Below are 22,344 nucleotides of genomic sequence, written 5' to 3' on the forward strand. Positions count from 1 at the left end.
AAACCCATATTAAAAATTTTTTACAATAAGTTTTCCCAAAATGCATTGCATTATAACTTAATTAACTTTTCTCCTTCAAAGACTTTTCCTTTGAACTTTCTACTCCAATTAGCATCTCAACTTTTTTTTTGTTCTTGACATATTCTAACCCTTGTCAGTATTGTTGATTTGGACCCGATCAGAAGACAATCAGTTTTTCCAAACCCATATTATTTTTGCAAAGCGTTATGCCAAAAATTGTTGCACAATAAATTCATTCGCTTTTCTTGCTCAAAGAGTTTTCCTCATAGTCTTTCTACTCCAAATAGCATCTCAACTCTTTTTGCTCTTGACATTTTCTAGCCCCTTGTCATACTGTTGAAATTGGCTGATCAGAATACGATTAATTTTTGTAACTGGCTGGGATATTTTTTAGGCAACTCAAAACAAAAAAATCTATCAACCACAATTCAGAATGCAAATTCAGTCATATGGAGCCCTGCACTGCATTACTCACCCACTAGGAGTGAACAGTCATGACTAATCGCCAAACAACTGATCGAATCAGACCCTTTAGCTTTTTATGAATCACCGGGGGTGTGTTGGTCCAACGGGCGCCGGATCCAAAAACAAAGCGACCCCCCCACGAGCCGCCCCGAGGCAGAAACCCCAAATCTGTTATCAATTCAGCCCTAAACACGATACGGGCTATTCAAATCAGTGACTCATACTCGCCTCTTCTGCCGATGATTGTGTATTAATTGTTGGAGGGTTGAGGGATGACGTAATCAGCCTGAAGAGGTAGAAGACGCCTTCCGGCTTGTATGTCGCCCCTAAGAGGGTTTAGGGGGAGTTACTTAACGGACGGTGTTTATTATCCTTTCGATTAGGTGTTGGCACGACATTGTGTAAAGTTGGATATAATTAGATGGCCGATTACTAGTTTGTTGTTAGCACCACTGAGATGGTAGGGCGAATAATATTCATAGAATTTCGCATATTTATTTGTGTGAACTTTTACGGGTTTGTGTACATTTTTTCGGTAAAAAAAAACACGTCTGATCTTCTGAAAGTTGTTCCAACATATTTTAAGTATCTAGATTCATCAATCAAACGTCAGTCAAGTTAAATAGGTAATCTTATTAAACTCTGATTAAAACTTTCCTGAAGATGTTCTGGAGCAATTTTACATTACATTTTTGACATGTATGAATCCTCAACAGACATTTGACTGTTCAACCGTCGATACTCAATGTAGGGTACTATATTTTCCTTTGATCAATTTGGATCCCTAAAAAATTCCTGACCACTTGCGAAATCTACCTTTTAGTACAAAATCGAATCGTGGACACCTCGTCAAAATCCACACGTTTTACAACGTCCTTCTCTAAAAGCCTGTAGTCTCACCAAACTGCGACTGTTTGCCAGTTTTGGCAGTGCGGTCGTACAGAAATACTCTCGTCCAGCACGTGCCGAGTGACTCAGTCGCTATTCCCACACTCCGACTGGCGCGGACCCAACCTAGGGATCCCACCTGTCCAACTGAGTCACCCATGAGTCAGTCGTCAGCCGTCACATCACCATATGACCCATATCTAGCACAAAGCCTCCCCTAGCGTTACGTCATCCAACGGTCGAGGGTAGGCTTTCAACACCCCAGTGGAGAGTAGGGGAAGCGATTATACTCATGATTTAAATTCATAAACTCAATCACGGGTAACAATTGAAAGTAAACAAAAAATTAGAGCGATAGTTTATGTTTCATATTAGATATGAGTTTAATAGGAGGTGGTACTTTTATACAAGACAATAAAATTTAACAAACTCAATCACGGCTGACAATTGAAAGTAACAAACAAATGTCGAGTGATCAAGGTAAGGTTTCACGGTAAAGGCGGCGGGATTTTTTAAATCCACACAATTTAAATACATGAACTCAATCATGGCTGAAAAGTTCAAATGAAAAGTATCAACAGAAAACATATTTTTCAAGCCATCAATTGTTGCTCTCAAATTTTGCTTCAGCTAAAATATGTTTAGACCATGATCCTGATTCAATATACAATGCACTTATACATTGATTCACACCTTGGAACAGGCTCACAAAACATGTATGGATTATTGTAGAAGAAGGTTTTAAGGCCCATCCGGAGCCTTAATAAACCTCAATATCGTCGCGGAATAGAAAATTGTTCTAAAGATTATTCTAGATGCATTTTCCCTATATAAAATCTCAAAATTGAACATGCCCCCTTCATGACAACAATAACGTAAACATTTCATTATTAAACAAAGCAGAAGTAGCCTAATTCAAATTAAAACAAAATGCCCGAGAAACCCACGAGGTCGGGGGCGGCCAGTCACTCATATATCGATGGTCAGGTCACTCCACACTGTCAAAACACAGATAATAGCAGCGGCGGCGTGATCAACAAGGCACTGGCACCGGAAACTACGCTTTACGCTGGGCAGCTCCCCTACTTCCGGCACACCCTGCACCTGGGAACGCATTCCCACACACATAGGGTGGTAATGGGGTGGCAAGACGTGAGAAATACTATAACCCAGTAGATGAACCAAGATTTACATATTCAAATCAGCTGTGCCTTCAGGATCCGTCGTCTATATTGAAGACGAATGAAGAGAAAATCCCTGAAAAAAGTACCAAAAGTTTTTTTTGACCCAGTTTCAGATCCTTGGACACTAGGCTCAAGCCTGGAATAGTTTTTGAAATTAATCCTTGAGGTATGCCTAGAGGACGGTATTAGCATTTGAATAAAATTAATTACTGATTGGCGGGATTCTAACCCGGAACATCAGGAACCGAAGTTCCACGCACCGCTCGTTCACCGAAGTAATGCAATAGTAGCATTGGCAAACGGCAACCACTTTCTTACGAGTGTCAAATTCTACCACACTATTACGATTCCGCCAGACACGAAATCCCCGCCAAATACGACACCCTCAAGGACGTCTGCGTCACCGCGGTATGCGCGGGAAAGTCACTATTCTCAGCTGTTTACGTTACCCGCCTAAATTGGTCGTTAGCATCAGTTATATCCGGCGGTTTCGCTATTAACTCCCGGGTCGGCCATATGGGTGTAGTGTTCATTCAGCGGCTATGAGGGGCAGATGCGTGACCTCATTGTTCTACTGGTGACTCATTCTGTAACTGATACGACCTCCATCACGCTCTAGCTACACCGAGCGACCTACTAGTAGTGCAAAACGTACACAAGACTAAATGTTTTAAATTGGAGAGGAGATTTGAGTGAAGCTTTACCACCTAGAAAAGATTACTTGAATTTTTGAATTTATTTGTTGTTTTATTTGTTGAGGCTGATATGTTCCTGGAAAAATCCTGGAAACAATGCTATAAAACGCTTGTGCCACTAATACATTTAAGTCCCTTTTAACGGACGCGTTCTTAATTTCTCAAATTCGTCAAGTCCCTAATTCTGTCCCGATTCATTTAAAGTTGTACTATCCGAAAAAATATTCAATATGATTATTCTTAACAATACGTTATTCGGCATTAAACGCTAAAACCAAATTAATCACAAAAAAATACTAGTCTAAATAATAAACAAAACAAAGACGTAATCAAAACAGTCTATCAACATATACGATAATTTTACCATAATCCAATCAGAAGATACGATAATTCCAACCAAACACGATAATCCCGTGTCACAATTATTGCGCGGAGGAGTGGCCTCGCTATGAGTCTGAGTCATCTGAGGAGACGACCTTGTCTACGGCGCCCACCGGCCTTTCCCTCTCGGTTACCTCGGGCTAACAACATACCTTCCTGCCACGACGAAACACAAGAATGTGTCGGACAAATAAATGTTGGCAACACTGAGGTCTTTAAGTTGTGGTAAAGAACCGTCGTAAGCTTTAACTTTAACATCTGGAACCAGCCCAGCTAAACTGAATCAAAATCTACACCACGCGCACAGTTATTGAAATTATCGTTAACTTAAACATATTTTATGTACCAACACTTAACATTTACACCACGTGCTACCTTAATTATTGTTGGACAAATTACGAGCTAAATATAACAGTCGTTTAGAGGTAATTGGTGTCTGTAAAATAACCGCACATTTTGCTACACCTGATTAATTTGGCTACTTGGGCCATTTGTCGAATGTGCAAACTATATTAAATTAGTGATTAAGCAGGTTTGGTGTTATTAGTTTAGGTCTACGTATTGAGTTTTAATATGAAATGGAGTAAAAGAACATCAGACGTTTTCAAAAAGGAGAAACCCCGAAAAACTCTTGAAAATGGCTTCTTGACCATCTTAATTTGGTCCTAGTAAGAAATCACAATAGATCGATACACGCTGTGCTTTTGACTTTTGAGCACCTGAAATTCCCCTCAGCTTTCAAAATTGTACAAAACAGAAATTTTAAATCCTCTGGACAATTGTAGAAACTTCACACCACTAGACCAATTGATTTACGTAGAATATGGGTAAAAGTGTGATTGAAAAGGTGTGGAAACCGGACGCTATAGTTTGTTACATCATAAAAACGCATCGGCTATTATTATAGTCTGTATGATGGGATCTGTATTCTGACCAGGTCTACCTGAGGCCAATGGTTTAAATTTGGGCCAGCCCCAGGTAGACGAAGGTTCAGGAGATAAGTTCCATAATACAGACTTATAAGCGAAATGCTCCCCACAAGAGAGTGGTGTCAACAATATGTACAACTATCTCATAAGGCTAAAAGACAACAGTTTCCACACTTTTCAAACACTAGAGTATTAACACTCACAAATACTAATTAGTGTAACCACCTGCATTCATGATATCTAGGACGTTGCAGTCTTTTAGTCCTATGACGACAGGCATTATTTATTTCACATTACTTCCTAGGCTTAGACGTTGTGGAATCATCACTTCCACACACAACAAAAAAAATTTATTTGGCAGGATTTGAACCTGGGGCCTCGGGGACCGAAGTCTCGCACTCTTCACTATGCCAACTCGCTCCCATAGAGGCATCATCATCAAATCAGATAAGAGTTTAAACTAGTCAATGCAACGTTCTAGATAGCATGAATGTAGCATTTAAACATCAGGAGGTTTATCAAAATGAACTCACCAATAAAGTGGAACGCCTCCTGGAAGTACTGTTTGATGTTCTGGTGGCCAGAGTCGCTGGCAGGCAGTTGGTGGAAGGTGATGTTGGCTGGCGGCGAGGGCGGCGACGAGAGGGCGGTCACGTTCAACACCCGGGAGACGCCCAGGGCGGCCAGGGTGGCAGGGTCCGCGGCGTCCCTGGCGTTGCCGAGATAGAGGAAAGGCAGCACTCTAGAGGCAGGGTGGCTGTCGATGTCAGGAACTGGCTCGGGGGAACAAGGGGTGCTGGGCTCTGAGGGGAGAAGAGTGTCTTCGCACAGGTCCTTGTGGCGACGGTGGAACTCCTTGTGGCCTCCTGGAAGCAACAAAATGTGGTCAGCGATTTGTCGATACTATCCTCAATAAAAGACAGCGACAGACAGATAGGTGCCTAAAGCAGAACAAGGTGAGTTAAGAATGGTAGAACGTGATCAATGTATAGGTTTATTTAGCCAGCAAGACAGGACCATTCATTCAAATACCAATGAGAAACAAGTTTCCACCAAAAAGCTACTGAACTGTCAGGATCGAACCGGCGACCTTTTTATTGACAGGCTAGCAATATAACCACTCAGCTACCCAAACTTATTTACTATTCGGTGGTTCATTGAATCGAGAATAGTTCATAGCGTGTATAAGTGAAATATTGGAACGACACCAAAAGACGTCAAAATTTAAACCTCGGTTTAGAAGACAAGATAGGTAGGGTAGTCCGCGACACAAACTTGACTATTTCGTATATCAAGTTTACGTCCCTAAGAGGGTAAATTTGTAAATGTAGGTCCATATATAATTTTTCGTGTCCTGACTCCAGTAATAGTTGGTCATCGACAATGAGGTAGTTACATTTACGTAGGCAATGCCAGTACGATGGTAGAAGATTCAAAATCCTTCGAAATCTTTTCAGAAGTCAAAGAGCATTAATTAAGATTCCGTAACTTTTACAGCACCTTAAAGGTAATCGTCATACGCATGTTCAGTTTAGCAAAAAAGTGTTATTATTGCTTAATGTCTTAGGCAATTATATTTAACTATACGCAAAATTACTACCAAACACAAACTAAAACTAGGTACGAAAGATAATCTTCTTCAAGGCTTTGTATTAGAAAGTCCCCTAACTATAAAGTTAATAGTCTTACTATACAAGGAGAGACAAATAATTTTAATAGATTACGCCCGCCGTTTTAAATTAGAAACTCTCCTCTAAAATTAAACCTCAGCACTAAAATAAACATTAAAGTCAATTACACAGACTCAAAAACAGAGTTCAAAGCACGGCTAATTTAATGGACTAATTATATCCAGAACGACCGGGGCTAATCTAAATAGCGCAACATGTCCGTAAACTATCGTTTTATCAAAGAAGCCACTATACTGGAGTGACTCACCGCAGTGAGTCAGAACAGCTGTGTTTACGATTGTTGCGTAAAGGTCACTCAGCTGTTGTATGTCAGGTATAACAGCTGATAATGTTCAGCAGTAAAAGGTGTTATTGAAAAGGATAAGCAGGCCTTTAATCATGTGTTCAATAATGAATAAATATTATTGTTGGGACAACACTAAGTAAAGTAGAATGTTTGACATCAAATAATTATTATGTACACTGTCTGTTTTATTTACCATTAATATTATGCCACAACCCAACGAAGAAGTATATTTAAAGTCAACACCACTATGGTGACCACATGAAATCAAATTACTATTACTGCAATTAAAATATTGTTTGACTAGGTATCTTTAAATCAAATATTGTCATCAAACCCCCAAACAAATGTAGTTTTTCATTAGTGCCATACGAGAATTTTTATTTTGCCAATTTAACAGGTAAAGAGCAAATTTTAGGTAAGGCAATTTTAGGCAAAATTAGGTAGGACGAAGTAAACCCTTGCCAATTCTAATGTCGTGTGTATTGTCATTTTGACTACGATGTCCCACAATATACTGACAAAATTTGTTTAAGATGTATGTAACACAGCAAGCCAATTTTACTCTAAAAGTGTTCTCGAAAAAGCCCATCTTACTCAAAAGTACTACTACTGTCAACAAATGTATATCTTCACCTCATATGTCAACAAACTAATCATAAAGAAAGTTTGAAACCAAAATAAAAGTAAGTAAAACATGTTGTATGCAGTTTAAAAATCGTTTACACGTTCAATTGAATACACTTTGATGTATATTTGGAGTCCGGCTGCCCAACCACGGGGATTAAAAATAAACTCAAAGTCTGGTGTTCATTAACCCTCAATCGCCTCAAAAATACCCTCTTGTACCTCAGCCAACAACACTTTACACTGCCAAGATAAAACTGTAGAGTCATATCCAAACATAAAATTTGAACATCAATTCGTTTCTGTTGCCAATCTATAGTTATTAGTGTAATCCAGCCATTAAGTGCTTTCGTTCTCAATTTCATAAACCCGTGTTTGATTCCAATTTCTCTTTCAACTGCAAACGCTTACAATTGCGTTCAAACAAACGAATGAAACAATAAACAAATCAATTTTTAGCGTTGAACAAATTTCAATACGTAATTCAAAGTTTTGTTTCGTTTAAACAGCTGTTTACTAACTAAACTAATTTCACGAAAGGCCATTCACGATAGTAAAATGTTTTGGATGCAAACCTAAACAAGTATGATTCACAGAAAATCAGCTGATAAATTAAAATTATCATCAGCTGATGGTATAAATAATCACCAATAAAATAACATGCAAACCTTTTAAATACGCTGTTGCATTTTTACAGAATAGTGGACATGTATACTACTTATTCAGTTGTATTAGTTAACAGTTTTATAGAACGGTTTACAGATATACTACAGTATTTAGTATACAACAAGTAAGACTAACGTAATTCGATTATTATAACAATAACTGCCCAACTAAATAAAACACTGGCCTACAGTTGGTGCCTTTAGATGTTGTACAAGTAAACTTTAGTTATTAGTACTACAAGTTTTACTTATATTTGTTTACATGCCTTCAAACTAAACATAAACATATAAAAGGTCAGATAAAGTCACGTCTTTCAAACCTTTACGTATATAATAAAGAATGTGGGAACTAACGTTAATAAATAAATAACATAAGCAAATATCTGTTATTAGGTTTACATAAATATGCTTTAAGTTATATAGTCAATAGAGAAATAACAATAATTGGAAAGATTACAACAGGCTGCAATTTGAAACAACCACAGCAACACCGTTGGTTTCAGTTTGTATTAAAGAAAACAATTATTGAATTGTTAAATGGACAATTAACCTCATTGAGCTTGTTTACAAAACAACAACATAACCTCAATTACCTGTTCTGCTCCAAGTAGGCGCAGGCTGGAACCGTAATACCAGACAGGGCGAATCCTTGATCTTCATGGTGTGTTTATCAATTGTTATTCAAATATACAAACACTGCACAAAACACAAAACTCGAAAGTAGCTAACCGAAAAACATTCGCACAACTACTAGTCCCTTCGAGTTCTGAAGCCAAACTGATTGTTGGCGCGAGCGCTACGTGCAGCTGGCCAGATGCGTCAGCTCGTGACGTCACTCGGCACTCGACGACCTTCGGCAACCTTCGGGCGCGCTCGGCGACACTGCCTCCTGTATCAGCTCGAGAAACTTTCCGTGATATACATAAAAGTAATGTTGATGCTAATTAGTGTTTACTGCGTGCAAGGTCGAGTGAATCAGAGATTTGCAGTTAAAACGTCGTTCAACGTGTGATGCGTTGAAAATTTCCATGTTGACGTTATTTGTTTTGATAAAAATATCTATTTCATAATACAAAGTTGGACGTGGTATGAACATGGTTTGTATATTTCCACGGGTTTAACAGCGTTGATACTATATAGTTTTATAAGTAATTTATTTTGTTAGACAACACGTAAACTTCGCTAATGAATTTTAAAATTAATTACTGTTATTTTCATAAAATATTTAGAAAAGATTATTGTACTGTTTTGTGCCATACTTGCATTATTTATTACATTAATCTTACTTATTATTTTGATATTTTAGTTCCAAGTAAAACTTAAATATATCTATACGCCCACCTTAGGCCTATACGTTTGGTAATATTATTTTTTACTCACTTTCGTTGTTATTTGTTTGGAGAAAAATATGTCCTCCGATTTTGTGCACTGAATGTTTGTTCTTTAAGATATCGTTTTTTTTTTAGTTATGCACAATTTGATTGCGAGAACTTTTTATAAAATATTGTACCAACCAAGAAGTGCACAAACTATGTGTTGAAAACTGCGTAAACTGAACACAATTTTATAAATTTAATGTTTGGTAAATAAAAGTTGTAAATCTTAAATGAACAAATTAAATACAGTAAGCAAAGAAGAGTGATGTTTACAAGAGTGCATTACTTTTCTTCTTTTGGTGTCATTGTACTTAAGACGCAACCTATTGGTAAATTAAATATTAATTTTACTGTTTAAGCAGTAATAAATTAGTAGTTTCATTTCAAATTATTCACAGCGTTTCAGTTTAACACGTATAAGAAAATTATGTTCAGTATTGCATTAATAATATTTACCGTCATGTAATGTACAGTAAAAATACAGGGTGTGGACGCCTTCATAAAGTCTTCCGCAACCCGCGCCACTTTGTATCATAATTGCCTACTCTAGTGCCTTGGCACTTTTTATTTTAATTATCATTGCAATTGCAGACATTGAATGATTGTTAATCTTCTGTTTTAATAAGTGTGTGTTTGTTAATACTGTGTCCGTAGACAATTGCGAACAGAAAGCTTATATCTGCCTAGATATTTGGTTCATGACTTATTATTTCTATGAAATATAAAAATTAAAATTGTAGTTTTGCATTTTTCTACAAGCTAGTAAATTTTACTTAGTTTCGAATACATACAATTTAAGTAGCTGGATTTGGTGAGATATAATTTTTCTGGTGGTTTAAGTATTGTTGAGTTTGAAATAGAAAAGCTTTCCGAAATATATAAATGGTTTCAAATTGTTTTATTACGGTATATATAATAATCACAAATTATTTTCAACATAACCTCTCTTGTTTTAAATGCAAATGAGGGTAAAAATACAAAATATTGGGTTTGGTTTAAAAAAATATCGCATCGAATAAATAATTTTTAAAACTTTAAGAAGTGTCTTAGGGAGCAGATAAATTTAACCTCATTAAATTAAAAACTAAAAATATTGTTGAATGCTTCACTGTATAACTTACATTAAAAATTCTTAATCTTTCTATTTAATTATAGTACTCCTCGTACTTATAACAATTAAAACTCTAAGTACCACTAGTCTCTACAGCATTTTATCATTGATTTTGAAGGAGTTTATTCAATCTACGGTGGTAAGATATCATTTCCAAAGCTAGGAAAACCAGGAAGAAGTGAGCCTCTTGACGTTTCCGACCAATTAAAATAGTTTGTCCGTCAATTAAGCAATGACAGCCAATGACAGTTAGTGAGTCACTAGTTAGGTCACTACTCCAGTGAACTAATTGTCCTGGAAGCATGACTCATGCACGGAGTCTATGATGGTGGAGTGTAAGAATGCAATGAAGTCATGGAACACGAAGTCATATGGAATTTGAAGTAATGAGCAGTTTGAGTTGGTCATACTATTAGAAATTTTAGTCAATGAGACTATAGTGGGAATCAATAAGTTTTAGACTGAGAAGATTTTTCTGAGACACAAAAAAATTAATTCTTCATTATTTTTGGTATTTTTACTATTGAACACCTACTGTTACCTCAAGATTTTCTGTAATTAAGTTCAAAAGCTTAATATTTTTATATTGACAAAGTATTGAGAAAATTGTAAATATAGCATCTGTATCACTTGACGTTGTAACAATCTTTTCTCCTGTAAAAATTATATACTCGTGTGACTATTGATATACGTAATTTTGGCTTTAAACTGGTTTTGAAGTTGAAAATTTCAAGATGAACAGAAAAATGGAAGATTTATAACATTTCTTAAAACACCGAGTTAGTTGCTATGCCTAATAGGAGTGTCGAGGCTTTATTTGATGATTTCGTTAACTAGACATTTTTAGTTGTGTCAGCCAACTCTTTTGGTGTGTGTATCTAGATTACTGTTAACATAATTTGTGTATCTACGTTACTATGGTGCATTAATTATTTAAAATGTCGTAGTTATCATTAAACAATCTGGTAACAGTTATTCTAAAGTAACACCTGATAAACCAACAACAATGGACCACCTAACAGCTGATCTTTAGATCGATTAATATTGCCGATTTCTTTTGATGTACTTAACCTCACCTAATAGTTACATGCTAACTATTTCCTGCTTACGTTGAAAATCTGGTGTGTGTCAAAGTTAAAACGAGCAAAGGGAACGACTACACAAAGTAGAACTTATCCTGTAAATATCATTGTGAAATTAAATCACTTTGTTAACAGTACAACCCCCTAATTTTGTACACTTAATTAAATTTCTAAAGAGAACTCTACTAAACATTACTGAAGGCGTTATATATCAGCTGTTGAGTTGCTTAATACCTTAACTCGTTTACAATATCATTAGCCAGCTCAGAAATACATCACATGCCACATTTAGAGATGACCTAACCGAAGGAACGTTGACTCGAGTTCCAGGAAGGTCGGGGGTGTAAAGTTCCTGGAACTTGTTCCAAAAAGGAACTCAGGAAGCCACTCACGCCTCATTCCAGTGACTAAGTGGAGTGTTTGAACCCGGCGGCACGAGGCTATGACGTAAGAAGGAAAATTTAACTTTATTATGTTCCATTGCTTTTCTCAACGCTCTGTAGTCGTGAAAGTGGTTAAGCTATGTTTAAAACTGTTATGCGCAGGAAATGACGAAGTGAATTAATACGCGTAGCGAATGGAAATGTTATTTTGGGATCTTTTAGATTTTATAGTTCTTTGTAGAACAGCCAAATTAACTTCTGGATGGATTTGCTTTTTAGTAATTTGATTAGATTATGTCGACGCATTTGGCTAGGAAATAAGGGTATTTAGTCGAAAAGTGGGTTATAACCATTAAAATAAATATCTTGGTTACTTCTTTGAATTAACAGACTAGCAACAATATTAAGTCAGAACGTATAAGAAGTACAGTTCTCAAATATACAAAAGATAATGTATATGCAAATAAACGTTGTATTTCCAAGAATACATTGTAATTCATAGCTAAACATACATATTCAAATATGTATTTCCTCCTTCTACCCTATCAATGTTTCTAATGTTAGCACTGTATAAACAATTTACAAGCAGGAAAACTTGTTTATTGCTGTGTCTCATATTTACTCGTATATTCTTTTCCGTATTTAAGAACAACTGTTTGCGGAACAATTACTGGTCAAATGACAACTAACAGTGGTAACTCCAGCTACAAAATGAAATTGCAGAGAAAATTATGAGAAATTGCAGCATGAAAATAATAATAGAAACTCTAATGTTAACAACTATAAATAAATAAAATGAAAACACATTTTATTCACCTTGGTTATAAATACTTTGATAAACAATACCAAAATGTATAGTGTATATTCTGTAATAAACTTGTTGCATTTTTTTTTTTGTTAAAGTCATAGAAAAGATTAATGCAATGACCGGTAATAACACTAGCTACGAAATAAAAATACAGAAAAAATCAAAAGAGCAACAGAAAATAATAAAAATTAAATACATAAAATGATCAAATAAGAATAAATAAATCGGTTCAAACATATAATTCATCACATGAAAAAAATTATTTATCCTGAACCATTTTTTTTTTAAGGAATGAAGAGATAAATTTTATGTATTTAGACATTTATGAGACAATTATGTATTTTGGACATTTATGAAATACCCTAGATGGTTTTTTATAAAACTTCTACCTGTGAACCTCAAATCCCTTAAATATATAGAAGTGCCTTGTTGCCTTGGAGATTGCTTATATACATTGTTTTTAGCAATTTCAATGATTAACATTTTCGAGTATAATTTTTACTCCTAGATAAGCAAACCCCAGATGCCGGGTCAGTATATCTACAACAGCTGTGTGGAGACGGCCGTTCTACCGGTAGCCGTTGGCGAGGACGGGGTCGCACAGTGTGTGTGTGTGTCGATGAGTCATTCCCGAGACCAGTTTTAGTCGCACATTCCACAACAGACCCAACCTCCCAGCTGCTACACACAAACCCTACCTGGTCAATGGATCTCATAGTATTCTTTTGTTTTACGCATTGTCAACGCTAACGGACTTACTTTATGTTTGGAAATTGTCAATTGTCACCACCCAAACCACGAAACGACCGTGATTATGTTAAATAAAAAGATTACTTGTATTTGTGGAAAATGATTGTTGTGGTTGGAGGATATAGTAGAACTGAAGCTCTGCTTGTTCGATTCTTAGCAATGCAGATTTTGGACCAATATGTAATTTATTAATGATCTAGCAAAAGGTTGACGTTAAAGAGTACCATAAAATAAAAAACTCCTGTTTATTATTCTATGGCAGTGTCAAGACAAAATTTTAGTCCGTTCCGTTATAAGAAAACATTAAATATTTCAGTCGCGAATACGCCTCTGCCAAAAAAATGCAAAATACCCCCGTCGCATCAAACCTACAGATTAAGCAAAATTCCATTTCCCTGGCTGGTTATCTACTAAAATATTCCCTTTGTTAGATTTATTTTATATTTTAAATACATTAGTTTTACTGAGTAGGTTAGGTTTGCTGCTACAGGTAATGTTAAGTCTGTATTTTTATTTAAATGTTAACACCGTAGTATGAAATAAGCAAATTTGCGAATTAGATCAAAATATATAAATAAGCAAGCAAACTTCGACAGTTTATTTATTCTAAATTAATATAACATTATAAATTTAAATTTACAATTTTCTCCGTAACCGTTAAACGTACGTACAACAACGCTTCAATGTATTAAACGTTTTAATTTCTACGAAATGATGCATAAAGAATTTGAGAAATTCTATATTTTAATGGGTCTAAAATGCGGAAACCCACTTTTTACTCCATCAAACCCAGTTTACATTAAAACAAACGAGTAAATAGGTCCCGGGTCTAAATCTTATCATGAGACCTACAGTAATTCCCTACGTGGGAATTTCCCTAAAATGAGGCGTTAAATGGTTCTTACTTGTTGCACACGAAACTCTGTATAAAAACATAACCTTAAATATAAAATTGCATAATTAACTTAAACGGAATTAAACTATTTTTGTAGCCTTGTGGCATTGACTCTGGCGTCATATTCTAAAATGCGATTCTGGTTTCAATGTGAGTTTAGTGTTTGTGGCGTTTGTTTGTACAATTTTTTTTGGCTATGATTGTACAAAAAAGGTATCATATTGTATATTGGTAGTATATTGTACATTACGAATATCAAGTAGATGGTTACAAGAATCCCACATTACTAACATAAATCATCAAAAGATGATCCATAACGATAAATCAATAGGGAAAACAGTATGTGTAGTCTATGATTGTAGAAGGAAATAACATAATTTTCTAACCGTATGTTTGAACACAGAAAAGCATACATTACAACTTTCATGTTTACATCTTTATGAGTACTCATAATGAATGGCATTCGTACTCATACATACAAGTACATTCATACAAGTGTAAATTTGCTGACACTACTTCCGGTTTGTAGTTAATCTTGTTTCCGGTGAGCAGACACGTGCAGTACTGCGCATGTAATTTACATCTTCCCCCAGATTTTGCAGTGATGAAATACGCTGCATGAAGCTACATTGTCAACTATACTTCGTTCACAAGATTTAGGTGGTTAGACGGTTTGAGGGGAAGTTTCCACACGACATTTTTTATATGTATGTTGCTTAATCAGCTGTTGAGCAATTCTTTTAAGGTAATTAAGAGGATATTCCTTCATCATATATAATGTAAAGTTCATCATATGTTCATCATATATATGATGAAGGAATATCCTCTTAATTACCCTAAAAATTGCTCAACAGCTGATTAAGCAACATATATAAAAAATGTGGTGTGGAAACTTCCCCTCAAACCACCTAAATCTTGCGAACGATTAATGTATGTTGTATTTAATGTATGTTGCTTAATCAGCTGTTGAGCAATTTTTTAGGTAATTAAGAGGATATTCCCCCATCATATATTTTGTATTTAATGTATGTTGCTTAATCAGCTGTTGAGCAATTTTTTAAGGTAATTAAGAGGATATTCCTTCATCATATATTTTGTATTTAATTTTTATGTTGCTTAATCAGCTGTTCTTCCCCTGAAACCGCCTAAATATTGTAAACGGAGTATAGTAATATCTTCGTAAATACTTAAAAGCTACTTGATATTATGATACTAAGATCTCATACATCATTATAAACATTAGAGGAAAAGCACGTTTAGAAGGAATAGTTTTAAAAATGACCATTTACTGGTCAAAATCCGTTACAATTCTAGTTTCTTTTTCAATTACACTTCTATAACTTATTGAAATCTTTCATAGGTAATAAATAATGAAAATACAATATTTAGAGAAGGGTTTTCATGACACGCTATATACATTTTGAGAAAACGCACAAAATAGTAGAATAACTACTGCAAATTTTAAGCTATTGGAGAAGTTTGGGTGGTTAGGTTAAATTAGGTTATATGGCGTTGTTCTAACCAAATCTAACCCAACCAAACTTCATGAACAGCTTAAAATTCGTTTTTTTAACAACTGAACTAAAATTAATGACAAATTTGTGGTCACGTAACGGATTTTGAGCCCGTTAGGTTAGGTTTCAAAATGTTATCCCCACAGACAAAATAAGAGGGTAAAAATAGTGGGGGGGGGGAAAGGAGTGACCCTCAAAATACAAAATTTTGTAATTTCGTTCAAAGCTTTTTTGTCGAGCTTAAAAAATAACTTTGTATATCGAAGTGTTGTTGTATCTTAATGGATACAAAGGACATTGCAAAAACAACTGGAAACAAAAAAATTGCATGAAGTTCTTATGGAGAATAAATAGACTATAGTGGTTTGCTTGTTTAAGGGTAGCTTTTGATCAAATTTGGCAAAAATGGGTTTTTCATACTAGGAAATCAACATTTCACAACAAAATTATTACGTTCCCTGTATCAGGAACCTAAGTAATCATTAAACCTAGTGTTATATACATAAGGAAAGAATTTAACATTTTATAGACAATATTTCAGTAATAATTGTATCAGGCAAATGGAAATCTGCTTAGTCTGCAGATTTGCTGCGGCGGAAATATAAATGTATTGTTCTATAATCTTTGGTAAAATTATAAGCTGAAATAACAGTTTTAAGGGACTTTTAATTTAAATTTTTAGACTGTATACCCCGTTGCGAAGCACTCTACTAAATCCTTTCAACGCTAACTAGAGTGGATAAAATAACAGACATAAATAACAAAAAAATAATTACAAGATAATTTTCTCACTAAATTATTCAATTTTTCTTACATGACTCACACTGTATATTTAAACTTAACAAATGGAATTCCAAGTCGATAGTAAAAAAGATAGTGTGAAACATCAGATTATGTAACAAGTTCATTATTACAATGAGAGAGATAAGTGTATCAAGATCCACGAGACAGGCTATATTGTAACATGTGAAGAATTAGTCATGGACAATAAGTATTATGTAAGTTCGTGAATATCAGTTAAATGGTACATGAAGATATTGAGTAGGAAATACAGCAAACTTAGGAAATCCAAGGAAGTTGCGTAACTTAAGTTGCATCTGATTATACGTGTGAACATTGTCTAATCATGCATTTTTTCCTCATTTTTTTAAAATGGAGTAGTAAAATGGAAAATAAAAAAAGTTTTTACAGTTTTTCATTTTTAGTTTTTAAAAATATGTTGTAAATTTTTTGATTTTATAGATTATTAGTTTTACAACAAATTTCAAAAGCAGCTACATTAAGAATTATAGATATTTTTATTGAGGACTGTAATTCATTTAACTTAAAATAGTGTTATAATTCTGCTGATAACTTGTAAGAGAAGTGAGTTTCAACGATTCTTTCCATTCGTAACAATCTATTTGTCAATTTAATAATTTACAATAACTATAAATCATTTCTAAACTTTAGCTACATTACCTATTTATATAAATTTTACTTAATATAAATTTTTAATTAATTATATAAACTTAGTCAATGTTGAAATTAACATGTCGTTGGTAAAGATGAATTATTTAGAACATACAAAATTATCAAAACCCTAACTTATTTCAAAACTAATCTTAGTAAATTTTGTTCTTTATCTCCACACTCTAATCATCTATGAAACGTAGCATTTTGAACGATATCCTACTAATTACAATAAACTTAATAATTTCAATTTTAATTTCAAGTGAGAGCAATAATCTTTTATCACATACGATGCATTAGATAGTCAAGCACTTCCAATTGTAACACTCAACACATATCACTTACGTGATAATAGTGATGTAACATTTAAATGTACCTTTCGTTGGTAGGGGGGTGGGAGGGGGGAGGTGACTCATAGCGAAAGTGATACTTTGGGCTCGTGTCGCTTCCTACAGCCGACCTGCATCTAGTTGAGACACCATAACTCTTATGGGATACCGTATATACATAGATACACCATAACTCTTAGGGGTTACCGTATATGCATAGAGACACCATAACTCTTATGGGATACCATACATACATAGGACACCATGCCTCTTATGGGATACCGTGTATACATTGAGACACCATAACTCTTATGGGATACCGTATATGCATAGAGACACCATAACTCTTATGGTATGCCGTATATACATAGACACACCATAACTCTTATGGGATACCGTGTATACATAGACACCATAACTATTGTGGGATGCCGTATGCAGAGAGACACCATAACTCTTAGGGGATACCATACATACATAGACACCATGCCTCTTATGGGATACCTTGTATACATTGAGACACCATAACTCTTATGGGATACCGTATATACATAAACACCCCATAACTCTTATGGATTACCGTATATAGACCATATCTCTTATGGAATACCACGATAGCAAACTGGATCTACATTAAAAAAACAACAACTCTTTTAGGATATCAAAATAAGCAAACTCTCACCATACCTCTTATAGCATACCACCTCAACAAATTCCGTCCTTAGATTATTTTACTTTATGACTTGAATTATTACAAAAGTTTAAAAACCAACCCAACGAAAGCTTTAGATTTTCACATCTCAGAACAATATTCATTTTCAAATTTAATTTTAAAAATTCACAATTGCATATTTTATGTGGTTAACGGATAATAGTATGGTCGAAACATATCCCCGTTGTCCTTAGGAGCCAACTGAAGATAATTCAAGGTAAGTTTCTGTTCGGTGGTAACGCTTGGGTTGGTTAATATGTTCTAACTATTTCTAAGTTTAACTGAATTCTCCAAGCTTTAATGGCCTAAAAGCACAATCTATTTGCAAAATGTTGCTTCTCTTAATGTATTACAAACTAAAATATGGCGCAAATGCAAAATACCCTAAAATAAAAATCTTTAAGCTAACTACTCATTCAAGCGTCATCAAACATGGGTTGCAAAGGATGACAAGTCTGTAACATTCAAAGAGAAGAACGAAAACATATCACGACCAATCGAAAGTAACTATCCCACACGTATGATGTTTATATGACTAATCGTAACATTTCCAAGGGTCAGAGGGTCCCCCTTCGGTCCGCGAGGTACCGGGTTCAAATCTCGTCAATCACCGAATTGTATCCCAGTGAGAGAGCCGCGACCTCTAGACCTCTAAAATTAATGAGGACACGATTTTAGTCCTGGCGTCCTAGAATTTGAAGGACATAAAAAAAAACTGCAGGCGAATGGATGACTCACCTAACACAGGTGTCGATGTTTGATGATAACAGCGATGAGTCATCAGTGATAACAGACATCTGCGACCAGGCGCCGTATGTCTACTGTAGCTCCGGTACTCCAGTCTTCAGTACTATTGTATTGTATCTCAACTTGGCTTGTGAACTAACGTTTCCACTTTCGAAATTTACCACGCTGAGTTCGTGATAGTTTGAGTGAGGTTGTATTTTGGGGCAAAAAACATAAATGGCGGAGATATACTATATAAAATAGTTTGCAGTGACGAAATATTTGGTGGGTGATCAATCAGCTAGTTTGTATCATAAACTAATGTTTTATCTATGTCTGTATGTAGTCATGACTGGTTTTCAAAACAACAACTCTTTACAGGCATAAGTGAGCTACAACAAGTTAAACGTGTGACTATTGATAAACTATACATTACATCCCCATAAGTTGTTGCCAGTTTTGAAATCAAAGTCGTCGTGGATGTGAGCGCAACCGACATATGGTGATGATGTAAATTACTGGTTTATGTCGATTAAACCAAATTTTTACCAAGTCAAACTGATGGAACGACTTATTACGAGCTATAGCAACTGTTATGACCCATCAACTAAGTCATCAGCAGTAAATAAGGTATAAAATAGAGTTTTAGATACTAGTGCATTCTATGACTGGCTTACTTAACAATGTTATTTTTAAATAAGAAATTGGCGACAGCTGGTCCATTTAGATAGGATGTCTACTTCAGTATCCAATAGTCACTTGTTCAAATTTTAGTGCATTTAAACTATAGGGTTAGCGAACTGCATGGTAATTTAATAGAAGTTAAAGTAACAATAAGTATGTTGCGTATTTCAATTATTAGCATAAAATGAAGAGAGAATCTTCCAAAAAGTGTTAACATTTGCTCCAAAATAATGTCAAAAAGGGTACAGAAATCTTTGGTTCTGTTCGAGAGCTATATATACAACTAATACAGTACTAAGGATCGCGAGCTGGAAGATATTTAACATGTTCAGCGTACAACCATACAGTATTCTTATATAAAAACCTACAAAATGATTTATTGCAAAAATTACATTTTGCTTCAAGGCAATCGTAAAAAAATCACTGATTTCCACAAAATCTTGATCAAATGTTAACATATTCTTTGTAAACACGTACAATGTATGTTCTACAGTTAAATATTGTTGAATGAGACTTCAAACAGTGGATGAGTCGTTAAAACAAACAATGAAAATGTGACCTGTAAATGTTGCTCATAGTTTATACATGAACTTTGTCAGATGAGTGTTTGAACATCCACGGAAAATGGACCAAAGACAAGTTTCATGGTCATAGTACAGACTGTGTACATTAAAAATGTTAAAAGTAACATTTTTCACTTACTTTTTTAAGAACATTCACTTTCATTTTTCTTCAAACGTAACATTCTATTTCACTACATACCGATATGTTGACTACAATGTATGGAAATTCCACAATTTATCGTCCAACTTGATAAAAATATTAATACAATGGTGCTTCCTGTTAATTATTTAGTTATGATTCAAAAGACTTGTGGGATTTCTATATTTGCTCAAGGAAAATATACCGTGATGTATTTCCCTTAGCAATGTTCTATCTCTCAATATAGACTACAGTAATATTAGGCCTGTGCCTGTGTACCAGGGGTTATCCATTAGCAAAGCTCGGTCCCCGTACAGTGCAGACCACAGTTACAGTGCGTTTTCCATTAGCAAAGCTCGGCCCCGTGCAGCATAGACTACAGATACAGAAATGAGCCTGTGTTCTTATACCAGGGTGTTTTCCTTTAGCAAAGCTCGCTACCTGTAGGCCTACCGTATAGACTACAATTAACTACAGAAAGCCTGTGCCTATATACCAGGGCGTTTTCCATTAGCAAATCTCGCTCCATATACAGTATAGACTAATATAGTAAGCCTGTGCCTATGTACCAGGGGTTTCCCCTTAGCAAAGCTCGGTCCCCGTACAGTACAGGCCACAGTTACAGTGCGTTTTCCATTAGCAAAGCTCGGTCCCTTGCAGCATAGACTACAGATACAGAAATGGGCCTGTGTTCTTATACCAGGGTGATTCATTTAGCAAAGCTCGGTCCCCGTACAGTAAAGTCTGCAGTTACAGGGTGTTTCCTTTAGCAAAGCTCGGTACCCGTACAGTACAGATCACAGTTTCAGGGTGTTCCCCTTAGCAAAGCTCGGTCCCCGTACAGTATAGACCACAGTTATAGTAAGCATGTGCCTATATACCAGGGTGTCTTACACCGGTGCTGCCATATCAGACTATTGTATGGTAATTCTGCATTGTAAGATAACTACCTCACATGCCTACCAACTCCCACGAATAGCTACTAAAACTCTTCCAGGTTAAAACTCGATATGAAATAGTTTTTGTTTTAAGTTTTATATTACAGTTTCAACATTGAATAAAAAAATATTTTTCCAAGGCCTAATATGATTTCCAAAACAAAATTTTACCTAAATCTCGATGTTACTAGTTTTAGCATTAATATTAAACTCTCAGTTTCGAATGAGAAATATTTTGCTGAGACCTACCATGATTTCCAGATCAATATAGAAATTAGTAACTTTACCAGTAGCACTATTTACTGGGGTTGATTTTGATATTGCAATGTCAACGTCTTACAAAACATAATTCGAGAATGGGGTATTTTAGGGTAGTAAAATCGTTTTTACAGACATACTTTTCAAAATGTGTAACACAGCATTAAGCTCAAATTATTGACTTTATTTTACAAACTTATAAAAGATAATTAAATTTTTAAATTCGTAAAAAGTATAGAACTCATTCTGAATTTTCTTTTAAGTAAATTTCTTAGTATTTAAGGTACAATACACACATAAATCTACCCATATATTCTTGCAATTTTATTTCATAAATCTTTGATAACAGACTTAAATAAAAATCTATCATTTCTATATAGACACAATATTTACTAAGGTATTTATAAATAATACAGGACATAACTAGTTAAATATGTCGCATACGATAAAATACTATTCAGTAAAACACGTCAAGAAAAATACGTCAAGACTTAAAAACGCCACTTCCTCACGAACGTTGACGTATTTAAACCCTTGTAGTATTCTTCGGATAATAGACAATTAACTGTTTGTACTATGTGAAGTGAGCGAGCGACACCTTGCATATGTACTAGTATGACTCATCCGCTATGATGCTTGATGTTCAAGGTTATCCGCCATGTCTGCTGCAAGGTTCAATTATTACGTATGCAAGCCAACACACGCCAGAATTAATTAACCTGATGATTCAGATACATATGTTTATTTTTGGCACGATTAATATAATAGCTGTTCAAATTCAATTTCTGATCGAGG

The 22,344-nt window shown here is 35.0% G+C and overlaps 1 protein-coding gene across 1 annotated transcript in view; it reads right to left on the reverse strand.

Moving 5' to 3' along the window:
* Nucleotides 1-22,344, reverse strand: part of LOC128992186 (dual specificity protein phosphatase 10-like) — a 100,802-nt gene that overhangs the window by 13,986 nt on the left and 64,472 nt on the right. The window contains exon 4 of the mRNA XM_054415647.1: nucleotides 5,097-5,429. Within this exon, the coding sequence (XP_054271622.1) occupies nucleotides 5,097-5,429 (333 nt within the window). The remainder of the gene's footprint in view (nucleotides 1-5,096; nucleotides 5,430-22,344) is intronic.

Source organism: Macrosteles quadrilineatus, unplaced genomic scaffold (genome assembly GCF_028750875.1).
Source record: "Macrosteles quadrilineatus isolate MER2022 unplaced genomic scaffold, UCM_ALF_1.0 Scaffold_4__1_contigs__length_99947679, whole genome shotgun sequence".
Classification (NCBI taxonomy): domain Eukaryota; kingdom Metazoa; phylum Arthropoda; class Insecta; order Hemiptera; family Cicadellidae; genus Macrosteles; species Macrosteles quadrilineatus.